Source organism: Giraffa tippelskirchi, chromosome 2 (assembly GCF_054371585.1).
Source record: "Giraffa tippelskirchi isolate mGirTip1 chromosome 2, T2T-mGirTip1v1.2.pri, whole genome shotgun sequence".
NCBI classification, from domain to species: Eukaryota; Metazoa; Chordata; class Mammalia; order Artiodactyla; family Giraffidae; genus Giraffa; species Giraffa tippelskirchi.
In genome coordinates this window covers 168,889,679-168,910,449 of record NC_137276.1, presented here as the reverse complement: position 1 = coordinate 168,910,449, position 20,771 = coordinate 168,889,679, and the positions used below count along the sequence as shown (strand labels likewise).

Below are 20,771 nucleotides of genomic sequence, written 5' to 3'. Positions count from 1 at the left end.
TTGCCTGAAAAACCCTATGGACAGAGGAGCCTGACAGGCTACAGTCCATGGAGTCGCAAAGAGTAGGACATGTCTGAGTGACTGAGTGCACACACACAAACATACACTTTATTTCTATACCTGTGTAGCTGAATATGGCTGGAGAAAAATAATCAGACTAAATAGTCTCATTTTGAAATAAATCATCAACAACCTCTGGTGGGTTACTGTGCTGCTGGGGAGTCACACTATAATACTCTAGTCTTTTCTCCAGCCTTAACAGTTACATACTTTATCCACTCTCCTCAGAGCTCTAATACCTTCTCCACTGTTGTCAATCTCAGTAATGACCATGTTTTCTTTCATTGTGAAAACAATCAGATGAGAACGTCAGCAGCTGCCACCATCACCAAGATTGCTACCTTCTTTCCTGTTATTGTGACTAAACTGTGTAAACTCCTGACTTGGTGAACATCTATACTTATACAGTAGATTCTATTCCCTTTCACCTACACAAGAAAGTCAATCCAGCAATTTTTCCTGTTTCCTTTATATATTTATCTACTAGATCAGCATACAAACATGCTGTTATTTCTCCCATTAAAAGAGAAAAACCCTCCTTAAATCTATGCTCCTACAATGCCCATTTCACTTTTTTTGTCTTTAGTGCAAGATTCCTTGAAATATTCAAGGAATATTATTGTTATATTCACTATTTTCAGTTTTATTCTCCCATTCTCTTGAGTGCATTCTGATCAAACTTTCTCTCACACCAATCAACAAAAGCCTCTACATAGGTCATCACTGACCTCATTGCTAAATTCAATTCTCAAGTCACATCTCACCTGAAACATCAGCAACATACTGCACAGCTTACCATTATCCCTACCTTATAACATTTCACTTTTTGCTTAGATTCCAGGATACGTTATTTACCTAGTTTTCTCCCTACCTCTATAGCTATTCCTTCTCAGTCCCCTTTACTAGTTCCTTTACATTTCACTGGACTTAAAATCAGCATACTCAAAGACAGACTCCTTGAATCTTTCCTGTTTTCTATTTATATCCAAGCCCTACATGAAATCAGCCAGCCTTACTACTTTAAATGCTACTTATAATCTCGTGGGTCATATATTTATATTTATATTTATATTTATAGTCTGGGTCCATCCCCAAATTCCCGATACAGGTATCCAATTATTGGACAGCCACTTGGATCTAATAGGGCTTCCCTGGTGGCTCAGACGGTAAAGAATCTGCCTGCAATGCAGGAGACCCACGTTCGATCCCTGGGTCAAGAAGAACCCCTGGAAAAGGGAATGGCAACTCACTCCAGTATTCTTGTCTGGAGAATCCCATGGAAACAAGCCTGGTGGACTCGCAGAGAGTCAGACAGGACTGAGCAACTTACACTTTCACTTTTCACTTTTGGATCTAATAAATATCTCAAACTTATGTCCCAAACTGAGTTCCTAATATTTCTTTCCTTCCTTCCCTAGTCTTTCCGTATCTATTAATGACAATTCCATCCTTCCAGTTTCTCAGGTCAAATTAAATACTTGTTGATTGAATGATTAAGATTTTAGTGGGAAAGACCGATAATTTGGAAAGCTAGAGTAAGGCACACTTCTAGCCAGTAAGACCTCTTTTAAGAGGAAAATCCTCATTAGTTATCTGTGAATTATTTACTGTAGACTGAACTGTTAACCTTTTATTACAGAAGTTCTTAAATTTAAGCTTCTTTTAATGTGTATTTCTAAAATAGTAATAGTAAGGTTGTAATTCTGACTTGCTTAAGCTTTTTTTTAAAGTTAGAAAAGACTAAAGACAGTCATAAGATTAATAATACAGTGGTGGGATTCTCGGGTGGCTCAGTGGTACCAGAGCAGGAGCCACAGGAGAGTTGGGTTCAATCCCTGGGTCAGGAAGTTCCTCTGGAGGAGGAAATGTCAACCCACTCCAGTATTCTTGCCTGGGAAATTCCATGAACAGAGGACCCTCGTGGACTACAGTCCATGGGGTTGCAAAGAGTCAGACACGACTGAGCACACGCGCAAACATGCACAGGGAAAACTTAAACCTTGTATAAAACTAATGAAAAGAATAATCAAAGCATTTTTTTACCACAAATTAGGAAACAAAGCAGATATTTGGGCAAGGCAACTTATTAAGAAACAGTCATTTTGATACTGACAGCTTTGTAAGCATCAGGAGTAAGTAAAATGGCTTCCAAAATGTAGATTTCTTGTTTTTCTTAACCTACTTTAGGCTATCTCTAAATTGAGGGTGTTAATATACACTTCAGAAAGTTTTTCCATGGTGTGCACCAATGGAAATATGGGAGCTTTTTTTTTTTGGAATAGAAGGATCACTCCTAGATGAATACTAATTAAATCATTCATCATAGCCCTTGGCAGATATTTTTCTTCTTGGTAGGTCTTTCATACCTTGACCCTCAGATTAAAGCACCTGAGTCCCTGCTCCCTTATCCCTGTCAGACATTTACAGGCTTCTTGGTTTTAAAAGTGGGTTTAAAAACACAGAGATGTTAAAGCATCTAAACATGTTACTTTGAATTTTATAAATTTTTAATACTTTATAAAGTATTTTCTAAATGGAATGTATTTGTATAATACTCTTTCCAAGTCTCTGGTACATGTACACTCTTGAGGTATGTCAGCCTGGGATAGCTTCCTTACTCTCTCTACACGCGTGCTCTGTCACTGGATCGTGTCCAACTCTTTGCAACCCCATGGATTTTAGCCCTTCAGGCTCATCTGTGGAATTTTCCAGGCAAGGATACTGGAGTGAGTTTCCATGTCCTCCTCCATTACTCTCTACACGATGTCAAAGGACAAAGGAAAGAAAAGGCTGCTCAGGCACTGCTTAGGGAAGAGTCTGGAAGTCTCCAAAGGTCAATCTATCCCAAGTTACCTCCTAAACCTTTGCAGTATCCAATCTCTGGGACTGGTAAAAAATCGCCCATAGGTAATAATCTGGCATGGATGTTCAACCTTGGGAGAATCCAGGTGAGTAAACCATTTTTCTGTATAAAAGATGCATAAACCAGGGTAAACACCAAATTCAGTTTGTTTTTAAAAAAATACAATCAAAATTGCTAGCATGAACTAGATATTTAAATTTCATGAAGTATTCTGAATATTCATTTTCAGAAGAAGAAAAATAGTATTCTCTAGTGAATGAGTCTATAAAGAAATGGAATCAGATGGCATGATTATATTTTCAGTTGAAGTTATTCAGTAAATTAAAATTATAAATTTTCTGAAATTTGTTTTTTTTAAAAAAAAGTATTTTAATGAATACTGTATAGTATAGTAAAAGGATACTGGATTAGGAATTAGGAAACTTGAGTTCCAGTCCAGGATCAGTCACTAATTTGTTATGTGTCTTGGCCCAAAACTCATCATCTTTCTGGATCTGTTTTCTTATTAATATAATGAAAGGATTTGATGAGTTGATGTATTAGACTCCTTGCAGCATTTACCCGTTATGATTCCAAGTTATTGCAGCTGATAAATTCACAAATCTACTGATTTATGTGTAATATGGCAATATTATGACACTATAAATTATTATAATATAAAAAACACCATTTATCACCCACAGATGAATAGCACCTGTTTTAGAAAGAATTTCATGTGCCAGTGATGTGGAATTGTTTTTATAGGTACATTCCTCTCATTGAAAGGAGCTGTCCTAACATTCTCCTGTATGGACCGAACTGGTGGGTTGATGCAACCACCATACGAAGTTTGGAGGGATCCAAACAACATAGATGAAAATGAGAAATCTTGGAGAAGGAAACTGGTCATGAACTGCCCCTCACCATCCCAAGAAATAGGAGATCATCAGTACACAATAATCTGCTCAGAGAAACAAGCTAAAGTCTTCTCACTGCCTTCTCAGACTTGCCTCTATGTTCATAACATCACAGAAACATCTTTTATATTGCAAGCAGATGTGGTGGTCATGTGTAACAGTGCCTGCTTGGCATGCTTTTGTGCCAATGGGCATATCATGATAATGAGGTATGTGCTGTCTTTATAAATTATCTGGTAATCATAACAGTGCAAACAAGGTACAGTTATAAAAAGTATATCTGTAACATGCAAGATATTATTAAGAAGCAACCTGAGATCATTGTTTCATTATGTTTGTGAATGTTTTATTGCTCAACAATTTGAGGAGTTTATTTTAGGTTTTGTTTGTTTGCTAAAAATGCTTTGCATTGTGAATGAAATATATATGTTACCTGCCATCAAGGAATCTAAGGAAAGAGTGATTCTCCAGTCATTCACACATTCATTCAACATTTATTGAGGACCTATCTCCCAGATGCTATGCTAGGCACAGAATATATGAAGATGAATAAACCACAAGGAAAAGAAATGAACTGTTACTTTTACTATGTTTCATAGTACACACAAGAATTTCTATACAGAATTTAATTTTATCCTTATAACTTCTCTAGGACACAGGAAATGAGGTATTATCTGCTTCCTCTATTTTACATATGTTAATAAATTTGCCTGAGGTTGCAAATCTAGGAAAAAGTGAGATCAACACTGAACAGTATACTAAAAATCATCCCTTTATTTTAACCTGCTATAGCTATACGTTAAGAAATACACATGGAGGAAGAGTTTGGGGTGGACTTTTGAAGTCATAGCTATATTGAAGGCTAGGTAGAAACAGATGTGAGGGAAATTTTCTGAATGTAAAACCAATTGGTTATGAAAAATAATGGAGGTTGTTAAATCTCAGGGTAAGAAGAGAACTTAAAGGTGAAAAATTTTTGTCATGAACTTGGATAATAGTGATGTCATTAATAGATAAAAACGTCAGGAGAATTTGGAGAAAATAAGTCTGAGAATGAATACTTGGAATATGAGGTGCTTATATGCCAGCTTGAAGAAGTTTAGCAAGCAATTTACGGTCTAGACTCTTAAAAAATAGAGGTGGATGATTCAGTTCTGGAAATCATCTATGTAAAAACATTAGTGAAAGTTTTGGCAGTGAATGAAATCATCAAAGAAGATAGTATTAAAAAAGAGAAGAAAGAGACTGACCTGGGGACAAAAATTGAGGGAGGGGGATGCATATGTCTACATCTACATAGTGGCAGAAAGAAAGAAAATCCAGCAAAGGAGATTCAGAAGCAGTCATCAGCTAGAAAAAGGATCACAGTAACACAAATTCATGAAAAGGATAGAAGAGTATCAAAAAAAAGGACAGAAGACTACCAAAACAATGATCAAGAGTTAGAACAGAAAGATCAAAGAATTTGGGTACAAGAAAAACACTAGATGTAGATATTAGTGATATTTGAGAAAGCAAATCTTAGGAGCACAGTGAAGATAAGACTAAATTTCAAGGGAGGCAAGAATAGAGGCACTGGCATAGATCAGGGATTGACAGACTATAACTGCACGCAATATCCACTCTACCCTCCACCCAATATGATACTGTATAGCCTGCAAGCTAAGAATGGCTTTTACATTTTCAAATTGTTGAAAAAAGTAGAGAAAATATTTCATATGTGGAAAGTATAAGAAAGTCACATCTCAATGTTCATAAAGATCTGGGGGAACACAACCACACCACTTGCTTATATATTGCCTATAAGAAACAGCGTGTACACAACAGGCAAGAGGTGAGTAGTTGTACCCGAGATCACATGGCCTACAAACCCTAAAATATTTACTATCTGACTCTTTAAAAAAGTTTGCCAACTCCTGACACAGATATTCTTTTGGGAAATTTTGGTAAAAAGAGAGATGAGAGATAGGAAAGTAGTTCAAGAGTGAAATGGATTTTGAGAGTGTTTTTATTGTTATATTTTCTTTAATAGGGGAGACATGAGTAGATTTATAAGCCAAAGAGAGGTAGTTAGTGGAGGAGACAGTTTTGAAAAAATAAAAACAAAAACAATCATTTACAGTCTGCTCATTCTCTTATATGTTTCTTATTCTTTCTCTTTATCGGGTTTCTTTTCTCAAATTCTTTTTAGAGATTTCTGAAGAGGGCCATTCCAGTCTTGTTTGAAAATAATGACTTAACTCCTAGACACGCCTTAGTTTAGAAGGGAAAAAAAAATGTGTGTACACTCCGCTAAGCTCACATTTAGTCACTCAAAATTTTTCTTTTAAATTCAAAGACATTACAATGTTGTCACAATTGAAATTTTAGCTTGATAGTGATTTTAGCTTGATAGTGATAGTGAGAATTCGAGAAAAAGACCTACTTCTGCTTCACTGACCACGCTAAAGCCTTTGACTGTGTGGATCACAACAAACTGTGGAAAATTCTTCAAAAGATGGGAATGCCAGACAACCTTACCTGCCTCCTGAGAAACCTGTATGCTGGTCAAGAAGCAACAGTTAGAACCAGACATGGACTAGCAGATTGGTTCAAAATTGGGAAAGGAGTATGTCAAGGCGGTGTATTGTCACCCTGCTTATATGCAGAGTACACCATGAGAAATGCCACGCTGGATGAAGCACAGGCTGGAATCAAGACTGCCAGGAGAAATACCAACAATCTCAGATATGCAGATGATAATGGCAGAGAGTGAAGAGGAACTAAAGAGCCTCTTGATGAAGGTGAAAGAGGAGAGTAAAAAAACTGGCTTAAAACTCAACATTCAAAAAACTAAGATCATAGCACCCAGTGCCATCACTTCATGGAAAATAGATGGGGAAAAAATGAAAACAGTGGCAGATTTTATTTTCTTGAGCTCTAAAAAAGCTGTGGACAGTGACTGCAGCTATGAAATTAAAAGGTGCTTGCTCGTTGGAAGAAAAGCTATGACAAATCTAGACAGTATATTAAAAAGCAGAGACATCACTTGGCTGATAAAGGTCTGTATAGTCAAAGCTACGGTTTTTCCAGTAGTCATGTATGGATGTGGAAGTTGGACCATAAAGAAGGCTGAGCCCCTTAGAATTGATGCTTTTGAACTGTGGTGCTGGAAATGACTCTTGAGAGTCCCTTGGACAGCAGGGATATCAACACAGGCAATCCTAAAGGAAATCAAAGCTGAATATTCATTGGAAGGACTGATGCTGAAGCTGAAGCTCCAATATTTTGACCACCCAATGCGAAGAACCGACTCATTGGAAAAGATGCTGATGCTGGGAAAGATTGAGGGCAGGAGGAGAAGGAGGTGACAGGATGAGATGGTTGGATGGCATCACCGGCTCAATAGACATGAGTCTGAGCAAACTCCGGGAGATAGTGAAGGACAGGGGAGCCTGGCATGCTGCAGTCCAACAGGTTGCAGAGAGTCAGAAACAACTGAGTGACTGGACAACAATAAAATACCCAATCAGTAAGATGTAGTACACCTGAGATGTAGTATTCATTTGGATGTGCAAATTCTGATCTATTGTTTATAACTCATTCTGTAACAGTCCCAGTCATTAATCACACCTTCATTATAGGTGCCATAAGTCATAAATGATTTTCATTTTCTGCGTATAGAGGAAGTAAAGGAATGGAAAGCAAAGCCACTCATTCCCAGGCATAGTGAACTAAATGCACATCAGTGTATAACCTCAGACCCAGGAATTTTGCCTTAAAAAGAGACAATGGAGCAAGTATGCAAGCAGCCACTTTCTAGTTATAGTGTTTCTGCCATGATAAAAACTTACAGCAGTAGGAAGCTGTGAAATTCTGCACAAAGCATTTTGAAATTGCTGGTCAGTGCATTTAATCCAGCCTTCAAGGACATCTGTTAAGTATCTGTGTGGATTAAAATACTGTACCATAATTTTTTGTGAAAATGATTTTACATGAAGTTCTAGTTTACCACCATTGAGACTTCAAGAAGATAAAAAGAAGCAACCATAAAATAGTGGTATAAAAATTACTGTTTTATGTAAAGGTCGCTATGTTTTATATACAGAAATTAAAAGCTTCTAACAACTTGATATTGGAATGTGGATTTGTTTTTTTCCATTCAGCCTACCTAGTCTTCGCCCAATGTTAGATGTTAATTATTTGCCACTGACAGACATGCGGATAGCACGGACATTTTGCTTTACCAATGAAGGACAGGCATTATACCTCGTCTCTCCTACTGAAATTCAGCGGTTAACATACAGCCAAGAGATGTGTGATAATCTACAGGTAGGTCATTTATGAATAAACATTGAACGTGCTTGTAAAAAGAGGAAGAATGAGAGAGATGTCTAAAAGCTCAAATATTATTAGGCTAGACAATAAACATGCCTGCCCTAGAGCATGTTTTGAATGTATGTTCATCCTGGTGATGCTACCAAATTCTAGTGTGGTTCCAGATATACACAGAAAAAAAAATAAGAAAAAAGGGGATGTGGGAAGAATATGGAGATCATATATATCAATGGTTGTTCTGTTTATTTTATTGTTTGTCTTGCCTACAATTCAAAGTTAATAGACTTTTTTTTAAAAAAAGAAACCTTAATTGTGGGCCATACAAAATAAATATATACCCTATAGGTTAGAAATGGGCATTTGTCTTTGATCATAGCAGTAAGCAGAGCTTAGAAACAAAATAAATATAAAAGAATTTATTTAATCTTGGATAAGTACATGTAACAAAATTTTAAAAGACATCCTAGGGATTTAATTGGTTTCTCTCCCTTATTTTAGAGAAAAGAAAACTAAAATTCATTACAATATAGAGGTTCAGAGTATAAGCTCTAAACTATTTAAGTTGCATTTTGCCTACTGGTATAACTTTGGCTATTTTACTTAATCTACTTGTATGTTCTACCTTGAAGCATTACTGTGAGAATTAAGAAAGAATTCATGTAAAGCACTGAGAACAATGCCTGGAACATACTAAGTTTTAAAAATAAATAATAATAAATGTTATTCAACATATACTTAAGTTTTTTATATGCCTAGTACTTGGCTGGGCTATAGGAGTACAATCATAAACAAGATACAAGTCCCTACCTGCTAGTGTGGAGGGAGAGAGAAATACATAACCATAATATTCTGGAAAATGGTTGTCTGTACATGGCTGTGCCAGTGCTGGAGAGACATGTTAAGAGGGGACAGGGTTAATGGACCAAAAGGGAAGGGGTAGTTAGAAAAAGGTTATGAAGGATGGATGAATAGGAGCTGTCCATAGGAAATAGATGGCTGGAGGTGGGAAAGGTAATAATAATCTTGACAGAGCAGAGGCATGTGAAAGCCCCAAGGTTCAGGAAACTGCTAACAAAGTACAGAGTTGGGAAGTGGAGAGAGTGAAGGAGTGCTGATGGAGACTTAGTCAAGAATAGAGCTTGGAACACCTTATAAGCGCCTTAAGAAATCTGGCATTTATCTCCAGGGCAATAGGAAGTCATTGAAAAGGTTTAGCAAATTTGTTTATTAAAACTAATATTCTGGTTGCAGTATGACAATTTGTTTTGAAGAGTTAAGGCTAAAAGTAGGGAGAACAATTTGGAGGCATTATTTTTTAAATAATTAAGGCCAGAAATAATAATGGCTTGAAATAAGACAGCCAACAGTGATAGAGAAAATTAGCATATTCAATGACTATAAACTGTGATCGATTGGATTGGAGGGTTATTAGATAGGAGTGAAGAAAAGGAAGGAATTAATAATTATTCCTGTATTTCTGGGTTGGGGAACTAAGTAGATGGTGTAGCCATTTCCAAAGAGAAGGGATTTGGGAGGAAGAGCACAGGTCTAGGAGTAGAGGTGAGGAGAAGGCAATGGCAACCCACTCCAGTACTCTTGCCTGGAAACCCCCACGGACGGAGGAGCCTGGTAGGCTGCAGTCCATGGGGTCACTAAGAGTCGGACACGACTGAGCGACTTCACTTTCACTTTTCACTTTCATGCATTGGAGAAGGAAATGGCAACCCACTCCAGTGTTCTTGCCTGGAGAATCCCAGGGACAGGGGAGCCTGGTGGGCTACTGTCTATGGGGTCGCACAGAGTCGGACATGACTGAAGCGACTTAGCAGCAGCAGCAGGAGTATAGGTGAGGGGGGAAGATGATGACAGTCATCCTGCAAGTTCACACACAAACTGATACTAGTTCACAGATCTGACTTTGGGTTGAAGTTCCTCCAAACCTGTGGTTCTCAAATTTTAGTCTGCTTTAGAAAGACCAAGGGCTTCCCTGGTGGCTCAGATGGTGGTGGTCTGCCCACAATGCGGGAGACCTGGGTTCGATCCCTGTGTTGGGAAGATCCCTTGGAGAAGGAAATGGCAACCCATTCTAGTATTCTTGCCTGAAGAATCCCATGGACGGAGGAGCCTGGCAGGCCACAGTCCATGGGGTCGCAAAGAGTTGGACACAACTGAGCGACTGACATAAACACAAAGACCAAAGCAAGTTAAAACATTTTATAGCAAGTTAAAAGTTAGAAAAAAGTTAGAACAAGTTAAAAATAAAGATAACCGGAGCGTATCTATGTAAATTCTGATTAGTATGTAGAATAAAGCCTGTGAATTCTGTAATCAGGATTAATCTGTAAATTAATCCTAGGATGAATATTAGCTTCCTATGCTTTCTAATTGTAGAAGGAAGAAGACAAGAGGTCAGAAAAGTGAATATTTTAGGATGCCAGTTCTTGGAGAAGGGAAAGGAAAGGAAGAAGGTGGAGAAAGAAGCGCCAGAGAGAGGGAATTGGAATCTAAGCAAAAATTACCACAAGAATATATGGAGAACAGACTTTTCAGCCTTTTCATGACGTGTTCTAACCTGCCACCATGTTATCTTTTGATCTATTAATTTATTCTTAGTCTAATGCTTTTTTCTTTAAATTTGATATAGGACATGCTGGGAGATTTGTTTACTCCTATAGAGACACCAGAAGCTCAAAACAGAGGCTTTCTCAAGGGCCTGTTTGGTGGAAGTGGACAAACATTTGACAGAGAAGAGCTCTGTGAGTAAACTGCTGATTACAAACTGTATCAAAAAAGAGACGACCTCTTTCTGGACGAGGGCATTGCTTCTATACCATGAAAATTATTTGCTTACCAAACATGAATAGAACTGGTCATTTTCTTTTAGAAATAGTTTAACAAAAATAGTACATTTAATTCATACAAATAATGAGTAAGCTAATAAATGTGTCATTTGCAGGTAGATCAGACCTGCAAGGCAAGGTGAAGGCACTTGGTTACTTAAATCTGAAAAAATGTTTTTGGATCTGCCTGCCTCTAACTACTTCTAGGAAACAAATTCTTTATTCAGAATTCAAAGTTTACCAATGGTACAGAATAAATCACTTAAAAAATATCTGCCAGAGACTCTGATTAACAATAATCAAAATGCAGTAAAAAAGGAACATTCTCAGAGAGAAATTAAGATTTTCCAGATTCCCTCACCCACTATGTGGTCTCTACAGATCAAAACTCCTTTTTCCTTGAATTTTTAAGTATGCAAAATATCTAGGTGCTTCCATAAAATGGACTATTATTCAGCTATAAAAGGTAATGACATTTGATACCTGCTAAACATGGATTACCCTTGAAAACATCATGCTAAATTAAAGACAAAAAAGGCCACATATTGTATTATTCCTTTTGTACAAAATGTTCAGAATACACAAATCCATGGAGACAGAAAGTCAGTAGTTGCCAGGGACCAGGGCAAGGAGGGACTAATGGTGACAGAATTTCTTTAGGGGGTGATAAATTTTTCTAAATTCAGAAAATGGTGATAGCTGCACAAGTCTGAGAATCAGTTAAAAACTACTTAACTGTACACTTACAAAGGGTGAGTTGAGGAAGCCCTGGAGGTAGAATGGTTAGGACTAGGTGCTTTCACTGCTGTTGCCAGGGTTTGACCCCTGGTCCGGACCTAATATCCCAAAAGCTATGCACCACAGCTAAAAACATTTTTTTTTTAAAAAGGCGGGGGGTGGTGGTGATGGAGGTGGGGGGTGGCAGCGGCTATGAATTTCATGACATGTGAATTATATCTCAATCAGTTCAGTTCAGTCGCTCAGTCGTGTCCAACTCTTTGCGACCCCATGAACCACAGCATGCCAGGCTTCCCTGTCCATCACCAACTCCCGGAGTCTACCCAAACCCATGTCCATCGAGTCAGTGATGCCATCTAGCCATCTCATCCTCTGTTGTCCCCTTCTCCTCCTGCCCCCAATCCTTCCTAGCATTAGGGTCTTTTCCAATGAGTCAACTATTCTCACGAGGTGGCCAAAGTACTGAAGTTTCAGCTTCAACATCAGTCCTTCCCATGAACACCCAGGACTGATCTCCTTTAGGATGGACTGGTTGGATCTCCTTGCAGTCCAAGGGACTCTCAAGAGTCTTCTCCAACACCACAGTTCAAAAGCATCAATTCTTCAGCGCTCAGCTTTCTTCACAGTCCAACTCTCACATCCATACATGACTACTGGAAAATCCATAGGCTTGACTAGACAGACCTTTGTTGGCAAAGTAATGTCTCTACTTTTTAATGTGCTATCTAGGTTGGGCATAACTTTCCTTCCAAGGAGTAAGCATCTTTTAATTTCATGGCTGTAATCACCATCTGCAGTGATTTTGGAGCACAGAAAAATAAAGTCAGCCACTGTTTCCACTGTTTCCCCATCTATTTCCCATGAAGTGATGGGACCGGATGCCATGATCTTAGTTTTCTGAATGTTGAGCTTTAAGCCAACTTTTTCACTCTCCTCTTTCACTTTCATCAAGAGGCTCTTTAGTTCTTCTTCACTTTCTGCCATAAGGGTGGTGTCATCTGCATATATGAGGTTATTGATATTTCTCCCGGCAATCTTGATTCCAGCCTGTGCTTCATCCAGCCCAGCATTTCTCATGATGTACTCTGCATATAAGTTAAATAAGCAGGGTGACAACATATAGCCTTGATGTACTCCTTTTCCTATTTGGAACCAGTCTGTTGTTCCATGTCCAGTTCTAACTGTTGCTCCCTGACCTGCATACAGGTTTCTCAAGAGGCAGATCAAGTGGTCTGGTAGTCCCATCTCTTTCAGAATTTTCCACAGTTTATTGTGATCCACACAGTCAAAGGCTTTGGCATAGTCAATAAAGCAGAAATAGATGTTTTTCTGGAACTCTCTTGCTTTTGCAATGATCCAGCATATGTTGGCAATTTGATCTCTGGTTCCTCTGCCTTTTCTAAAGCCAGCTTGAACATCTGGAAGTTACGGTTCACGTATTGCTGAAGCCCGGCTTGGAGAATTTTAAGCATTACTTTACTAGCATGTGAGATGAGTGCAATTGTGCAGTAGTTTAAGCATTCTTTGGCATTGGCTTTCTTTGGGATTGAAATGAAAACTGACCTTTTCCAGTCCTGTGGCCACTGCTGAGTTTTCCAAATTTGCTGAAATATTGAGTGAAGCACTTTCACAGCATCATCTTTCAGGATTTGAAATAGCTCAACTGGAATTCCATCACTTCCACTAGCTTTGTTTGTAGTGATGCTTCCTAAGGCCCACTTGACTTCACATTCCAGGATGTCTGGCTCTAGGTGAGTGATCACACCATCGTGATCATCTGGGTCATGAAGATCTTTTCTGTGTATTCTTGCCACCTCTTCTTAATATCTTCTGCTTCTGTCAGGTCCATACCATTTCTATCCTTTATTGTGCCCATCTTTGCATGAAATGTTCCCTTGGTATCTTTAATTTTCTTGAAGAGATCTCTAGTCTTTCCCATTCTATAGTTTTCCTCTTATTTCTTTGCACTGATCACCGAGGAAGTCTTTCTTATCTCTCCTTGCAGTTCTTTGGAACTCTGAATTCAAATGGGTGTATCTTTCCCTAAGTTACTTCATTAAAATTAAGTAAAACTGAGTTATAAATGATGGGGACGTTTTTAATCTTTTATAAAGTAATAAAGTTTCAACATATGTGTATTAATGCCCATAATGCATACATACCCCATTTTCTAGTATTTACACAGGCACACAAACACACACACACACACACTCAGATTTAAAAAAAAAAAACAACAACTGAGGGCTACAAAGGCTGATAGGAAGATGAACAGAGAAGATTTGGAATGCCCAGCTGGGCAGAAATTTAAATAAATCATCAGGCCTGAGATTGGAACAGACACTAATATGGGCTAAATATGAGGTCACAATAAAAGTGTGAGCATACCAATGCAGTAATGTCAAGAAATGCAATTATGTCACACTATATGAGCCCCTCCCCCACATACACAATAAAACATATGGTAACAATATCTCAGTCTCTTTCATACGCATTTTTCTTTGGTAAATGCTAACATCTCCAAATACATATATATCCATGATAGGAACAAATATGTCTCTCCATGAGAATTATAACAATAAAATTCAATGTAAGTACTTAGTTTGGTCATAAGTCTGACTATACTTACTTGAATTACTGAAAAAGTGTTTTAAATTGCTATTGCTTGAACTCCCAGTTGGGGAAGCTTCCGCAGGAAAAGCATCACGTAGCCTCGCACAGCACATTCCTGGACCAGGTGGTATAGAAGGGATGAAAGGCGCTGCTGGAGGCGTGATGGGAGAGCTGACTCGTGCACGGATCGCACTTGATGAGAGAGGACAGAGGCTAGGAGAGCTGGAAGAGAAAACTGCAGGCATGATGACCAGTGCAGAGGCATTTTCCAAACATGCACACGAGGTAAGCTGCCTATGTAAATATAGGCATCTTCATCCAGTAATAACTTTAAACATTTAGGTTCTGCATAAGAGAGCCTAAACAGAGATGCCACTCTAAGTAATCATGTGTGAGAGCCAAGGTAACTGGGACCTTGCTGTATGTATTATAATTCTCCTTAGATTGGGGAGAAAAAAAACTGTTTTTTTTTTTTTTTAAAGCATTATATTAATACTTCTTTACCTTAGAGGATGGCTTTAAAGAAAATTATTTATTGGTTCTGATACACTGGGTGTATCAGAACCTAAAGAGGTACTTAGGTTTATTATACGATCCCCCTCAAGAAGGTGTGAGGGGCAGCAGAGGCTAAATTCACACATTCCTTTTTGTCTCAATCATTAAAAATCATTTTCTGTCAGCCAAATCTTTAGAGCTTGACTGGTTTGTAAAAACATCTATCTGTAGTTTATTTCACAATTAAAGGTCATTTTAGAAGTTTTGAGGTTTTGGTATGTATGATGTGCTCAACATGAGCTTGGAATAGCACTTTTAAATATTTTTTAACATCTTATGTGACTGTTTTTTCTTTGCAGTTAATGCTGAAATATAAGGATAAGAAATGGTACCAATTCTAAACTTCTAAAGAAGCTACGACTGCTTTGAGAAACCATTATTCAGGGAAACCAAATTTATTCCCAGCATCAATATTCAACTGCTAGAAGCCAGTTTCTTCTACAAAATGTTCCATTACAGTCCATCTGAAGTTATCATAAGGGAGACTTATCAGAGACATTGTACAACCCAAGGCTGAAATCCTGGTTAAAATCCCAAGATATGGCTGAATTTGCCTTTTCCCACATGGAATGGAGCTATCATCTTGGCATGTCGTTCGCTAAGGATTTACATTTAGGAACTACGGGGAGTCCTTCTGATTTGAAAAAATCCTGTACAAACAAAAAGCATTAATGCACTTAATGAAAAAAAAATTGCATGATAAATTAACATCTTAAGAGGAAAAGAAAAAAGCATGTTGTGACAGAAGAAAAAAAAAGATTTATGGTAAACTATTTTTATAAATTGGGCCACACCTGACAATTTTAAAAAAATCTGCATTAGAAGAGATCAGTGCATTCCAAGTACATTTGCGATACCCAACTGACAAAGCAAACAAAACCATAGTTTTCTTGTCATCTATAACTTTCATTATATACTAGGACATTATTGAATTCTTATGTCAAGAGTCTGATTAACATTGTTCTCTCTCCATAATATTTTACATTATTCACAGTTCTCAGTCATAATCAAATATAGCCAATACAGTAAATTATTCCTAACACAATTATTTCCATCACCTTCACAACAAGTTGCTATTTTTAGTCACAACCAATGCAGGGTTGGGTCACCTTGAAGCATTTTTTCAGCTTGGCTTATACTCTGCAGGGGAGTTGACAATAGGTTTGGCGAAACTAGACTTACAAGAACAATGCAGTTAGCTTTGAGAACTGATTTCACACACTCTGGTTTCAGTTTCTAAAGTGATATATTTTTAATGCTCCATTTGTATCCTTGTCTGCCAAGTACACAGTATATTACTGTTCAATCCCCATGGGGTCTTCAATTCAAAGGTGCTCTTGCAGCCTGATACTCACAGACCAAACTGGTCATTCTCTAGTCTGATTCAGTAAAACCTCAGTTAATGTTTTAGGAAAGAGATTCTGACATTTCTGATTAACAAGGGCTTTCATCAGAAATTGCTTTTTGGTTCAATATTTATTACCAGGTTATAAAATGTTGTGGTGTTTTTGCTAGCTTGGGTTTAGTCACCATTATGGACGACAGAAATACATAGAGAGTGTAATGATACAAAATCAATACTTTTGTCACTCAATAGGCTAAATAACATAAGCTACAGGATTATGTCAATAGATACCAAACACCTATTCCTTATTAAAAACTTTTAAAAGTGGAATAAAGAATATCCTTAATATGATAAAAGACATCTGTCAGAACAGAGAAGTAGTAGAGGCCAACAAGACAAGACACCTGCTACCATTATTTAACATGATTCTGGAGGTCAGGTCATAGGAAATGAGTATATGCAGATTCTGGGACCCATCCAATAATATGTATGTTGTTCTTTCAAAAAGAATCTTTTTAAAGAAAATTAATGGGTTCAGCTTATTGAATTTTGGTTAATCAAGGTCTTAATAGACTTACATTGTGTTTTCGTCATAATTCCAGGATCTTTTAGTAGCCAAAAATAGTATTTCTGCTTTTTTTTTTTAGTTTTTAAACTTCTGGTGAATTTGTTTAAAGTGGCACTTTGTTTTAATGTTCTCAGTAATTTTGACAAGAGCAAATTAATTTTGTGAAAGAAAACAAATACAGAATATTTTAAAGCATACCAAAAAAAAAAAATATATCAGAAAGGACAAAATAGCATTTCACAGAAGTGCTTAAAACTCTGGCTTTAATGAATAGACCAAAAGTTTATAACTGGCACATCAATTAGAAGTATGGTGTTTCTGAGCTGCTTGAAAAGAGGTCGTCTTTCAATATAGTTTTTCTAAACCCTTTCTTAATGTAAGGGTAACTTCATCCCACAAACTTGTGATTAGTGGAATACAAATTAATGAGGTTTTACTGTATCAAAATTATTTTTATAATTCAAAGAGATAGCAATAACAAGAATGTGATATGGATGTGATTTTTCTCTTTGAACATTTCTGTTCTGTTGCACTGACCTTAGCACACGTGCACACAGACACACACATACATACTACTACCACCACCTAATCATCATCATCATCTTTGGAAAACAACTACTGTTGATGCATGGAATACTTTATATCTCTCTTCTCGACTATTTAAATGTCTTGCCTCTACCTTGAAACATAAGAAAAATACTCTCAGTAACTTGAACAATGATAGAGAAAATGACTCTGAGCCTTAGTTGTCTTTAAATGACGTTTTGTCTGCTTAAGGTGATACCATAAGATAAGGCTTGCAGTCTCTACAAGTTGACCTTATCTCCTTAAGACTCCCTAAAGAGAGAAGCCTTTCTTAGTGTCCCAGGAGAAAAATAGGCCTTTAGCATTATAATTCATCATGAGAAATTGGAAGTATATGTTTTCCTGGTTCTAATAATGCCAGCAATAATGCCTACCAATAAATTATCCATTAACCTTGGAGACTGGAGGGATGGATGACTGATTCATCATTTATTTTAATCCCCTGCAAAAGTAGTACTATCAGCTCTGCTTCCTACACTTCACTGAGACCGAGACTTAGTGCCCTAGTCATCATCAGGGTCACTGTCTGACTAACTTTGGAAGGATGGTGACAGAACTGAGTGAGATGTTTTCTGATAATTTAGTCATAATTTTTCAAACCTTTCATATAGCTTTCGAGTGATTCTCAAACTAATAAATCAGAATCCAGTGTCTCTACTACTCAAAGATACTAAGGGATTATAAAGGAAAAAGTTTACTGTTGGAGTCCTTTTATAAAAATGTGAACCATATGTCTGTTATCTGCATTAAGGGGTTACCATGGCTTTGAGAAAGGAAAAGGAAAATAAAGATTATGTCTAAGTTTGGATGAAGAAGATTAAGATTAGCTCTTCGAGCTAACCAGCTATAACCTGGTTATAAATTGTTTGGCAGAAGGGGAAAATGAAGCAGATTTAGAAGAGTAAACTAAAAATCCTCTCATTGGTTTAGGATCATTGGGACAACCCAGGAGTATATCTGTATGATTATAGTCTGTCCTTGTGGGAAGACATTGTAACTCGATCACCTTTGTTCAGAGAGGGCAATGCCAAAACGAGTCAACATTCCTGCCAGGTCTTGCTCTTTGCATCAGGAGAAACATGGTAGCTTTGCAGCTTCTTCACCTCTGTCTTTTGTAGCCCCAACCCCACTTCTGAGCAGTTACTGTTTTGCAGACACATTGCCAGATGTCAGAAATACATGCCAATAAGTCACATATTTGGATTGCACCATTGTAGGGAGCATGGTTGTAGAAGTTTATTGTATATATTTGCAGACAACATAGCCCTGAAAGGACAAAATGCAGAACAGGAAAGGTCTGACTTGGGGAGGAGGAGGAAGTGCCAACTTGGTACAGGCAGGCTCGGGCAGAGAGGGACATGGGAGCCAGAGTGAAGTAGAAGCAGCTTTGATGGAGAACCGAAGCACAGGGGTCTATTCAAACATTCAGGTAGGGAAGTGATTCTCAACTTCGGCTGTGTGTAAGAATCACCTCAGGAGCTTCTGAAATTCCCAGTTACACCAAAATCTTTCAGAGTGGAAACCAAACATCAGTACTTTTGAAAGCCTCCAAGATAGTTCCAATGTCCGGCCAAGGTCGATCACCACTACTAAGGAAGACACATTTGTCTATCCTGGCCAGTGTTCAAGCCCCACTTCTGAGGTGTCAAGGAAAGTAACATACTGGAGATAGTGTTGGCCAGATTGATATCTGTGTTGCAACCCAAAACAAATCTTCTGTACAAATTTCTGACCAAGCAGTGCTCCATTAACTCTTATTAATGCTGTCTTTGTGACTGTCTCCTAGTGACTCTGCCACTAATTATTCCAGTTCAAACATCTAGATTTTGATTGCATTATACACGTGACATCAAAAGACACCAGAGATATCATAAAAGTTCAATAGAATTAACACTAAGTGGAAAACTAATTCTTACTAGTTGGATAGCAGAAATTCTCAAAACAATCCTATACTAAATCAGATCCAAGTTTATTACTCATTCTTCATTTGGAGGAGACATGGGTACCAGCTACCTGTTCTGCCATAGTGATATTTTATTGAACTTGATCTTACCAAGAAGAGAGAACATCTCTCCCGTTTTGATTGTTGTCTTTGCTCCCAGGGCAAAGGATTTTGGATTTATTTTCTAAGTTACTAGATATGTGTTTAAAGGAAGAAGGCTTGCAACTCACTATGTGGCCTCCAGTGCCCTGAAAAAGTGCTTTCACCTTCAAAAAGGGAGAATCCACCTATCCAAGGAAATACTAGTCAATGAAAAAAATGGGAGTTCTGTTCTCTCATCTCACACTGCTCCCCTATGGTATTGGCCCACCCTTCTCAACTACAAAGCCAGAAAATGAGCTAGGTGGTGGTTATTGACAAGTGTACACAGGATGAAAATCTCTAATAACCTATAATTTTTAGTACTTAATTATGTGATGTTTTATTCTAGGAAATAAGAAACAGATGACATCATTGATGTATCTTTCTTTCATCTTCAGAATTTTTGCATCTTTTCAGAAAACGACAAATTACTATTTTTCTGTTGCACTCAGCAATTGTGACTATACTTAAAATTCTTGTAGTCTGTAGAGATATCAATAAAATTGTATATGTTTGTACATAGATGCTCTCTTATGTTATGATGTTATATACCACTAATGATTGTTGCAAAGATTAAATATGGACAAAGGTAAGACCCTCATTTGCAACACTGTGAACCATGGTTTTGGTTTTTGGTTCACAGTGGAGGTGGGTGAGGGAGCTATGTACAGTATATGTATTTGAACGAAAATAGAGAAGGGGAAATAAAATCTAAACATCACCAACTCAATGGATATGAATTTGAGCAAACTCCAGGAGATAGTGGAGGACAGAGGAGCCTGGCGTGCTGCAGTCCATGGAGCTGCAAAGAGTCAGACACAACTCAGCAACTGAACGACTACAGCAAAGTTCCCCAAACTGAAAGATTTTGCTAGAGTTTATTAATCTAAAATGGGAGAAATAAATAAGATGTATTTACAAATTCAACATTCATGGCCACTTCCTCACTTTTTTTTAAAGTTCAAACCTTAATCCCATGTAAGAAAAAAATAATCTATTATAGGCTTATACTACCACCTACATCACAAACATACACTAACCTGCACCTCCAAAAGTCCCCCAGGAAACTGCATTCTCCTGCTCCTCTGGCTTTCATCCACATGGTTAATTCCTCTTCATGCACTTTCTTTATATTTACCTCCACTGTGGCCTTAGCAAACTAATCTTATTTTTTCAAATGCTGTCTAATTATTCAGAAAATATTTCCCACCACCACCATTTCCCTCCTAGTTTTGGTTCTGTACAAAGATGGCAGAAAAACAAACCAACCCTAGCCTAAAGAACGTTTTTTGATTACAAGTAAAACTATGA

General features: G+C 37.6%; 1 protein-coding gene across 7 annotated transcripts in view; it reads left to right on the top strand.

The window, feature by feature from the left end:
- Positions 1 to 19,982, top strand: part of STXBP5L (syntaxin binding protein 5L) — a 379,816-nt gene extending 359,834 nt beyond the window's left edge. For 6 of the 7 annotated variants that reach the window (XM_081571857.1, XM_081571856.1, XM_081571861.1 and 3 more), the window contains 5 exons: positions 3,668 to 4,028; positions 7,965 to 8,130; positions 10,781 to 10,892; positions 14,389 to 14,609; positions 15,179 to 19,982. In XM_081571857.1, the coding sequence (XP_081427983.1) occupies positions 3,668 to 4,028; positions 7,965 to 8,130; positions 10,781 to 10,892; positions 14,389 to 14,609; positions 15,179 to 15,220 (902 nt within the window). In that variant the 3' untranslated portion in view covers positions 15,221 to 19,982. Of the gene's footprint in view, positions 1 to 3,667; positions 5,138 to 7,964; positions 8,131 to 10,780; positions 10,893 to 14,388; positions 14,610 to 15,178 lie in introns of those variants that run through there. The other variant, XM_081571862.1, reaches the window with a different exon arrangement.
- Positions 19,983 to 20,771: the final 789 nt, after the last annotated feature.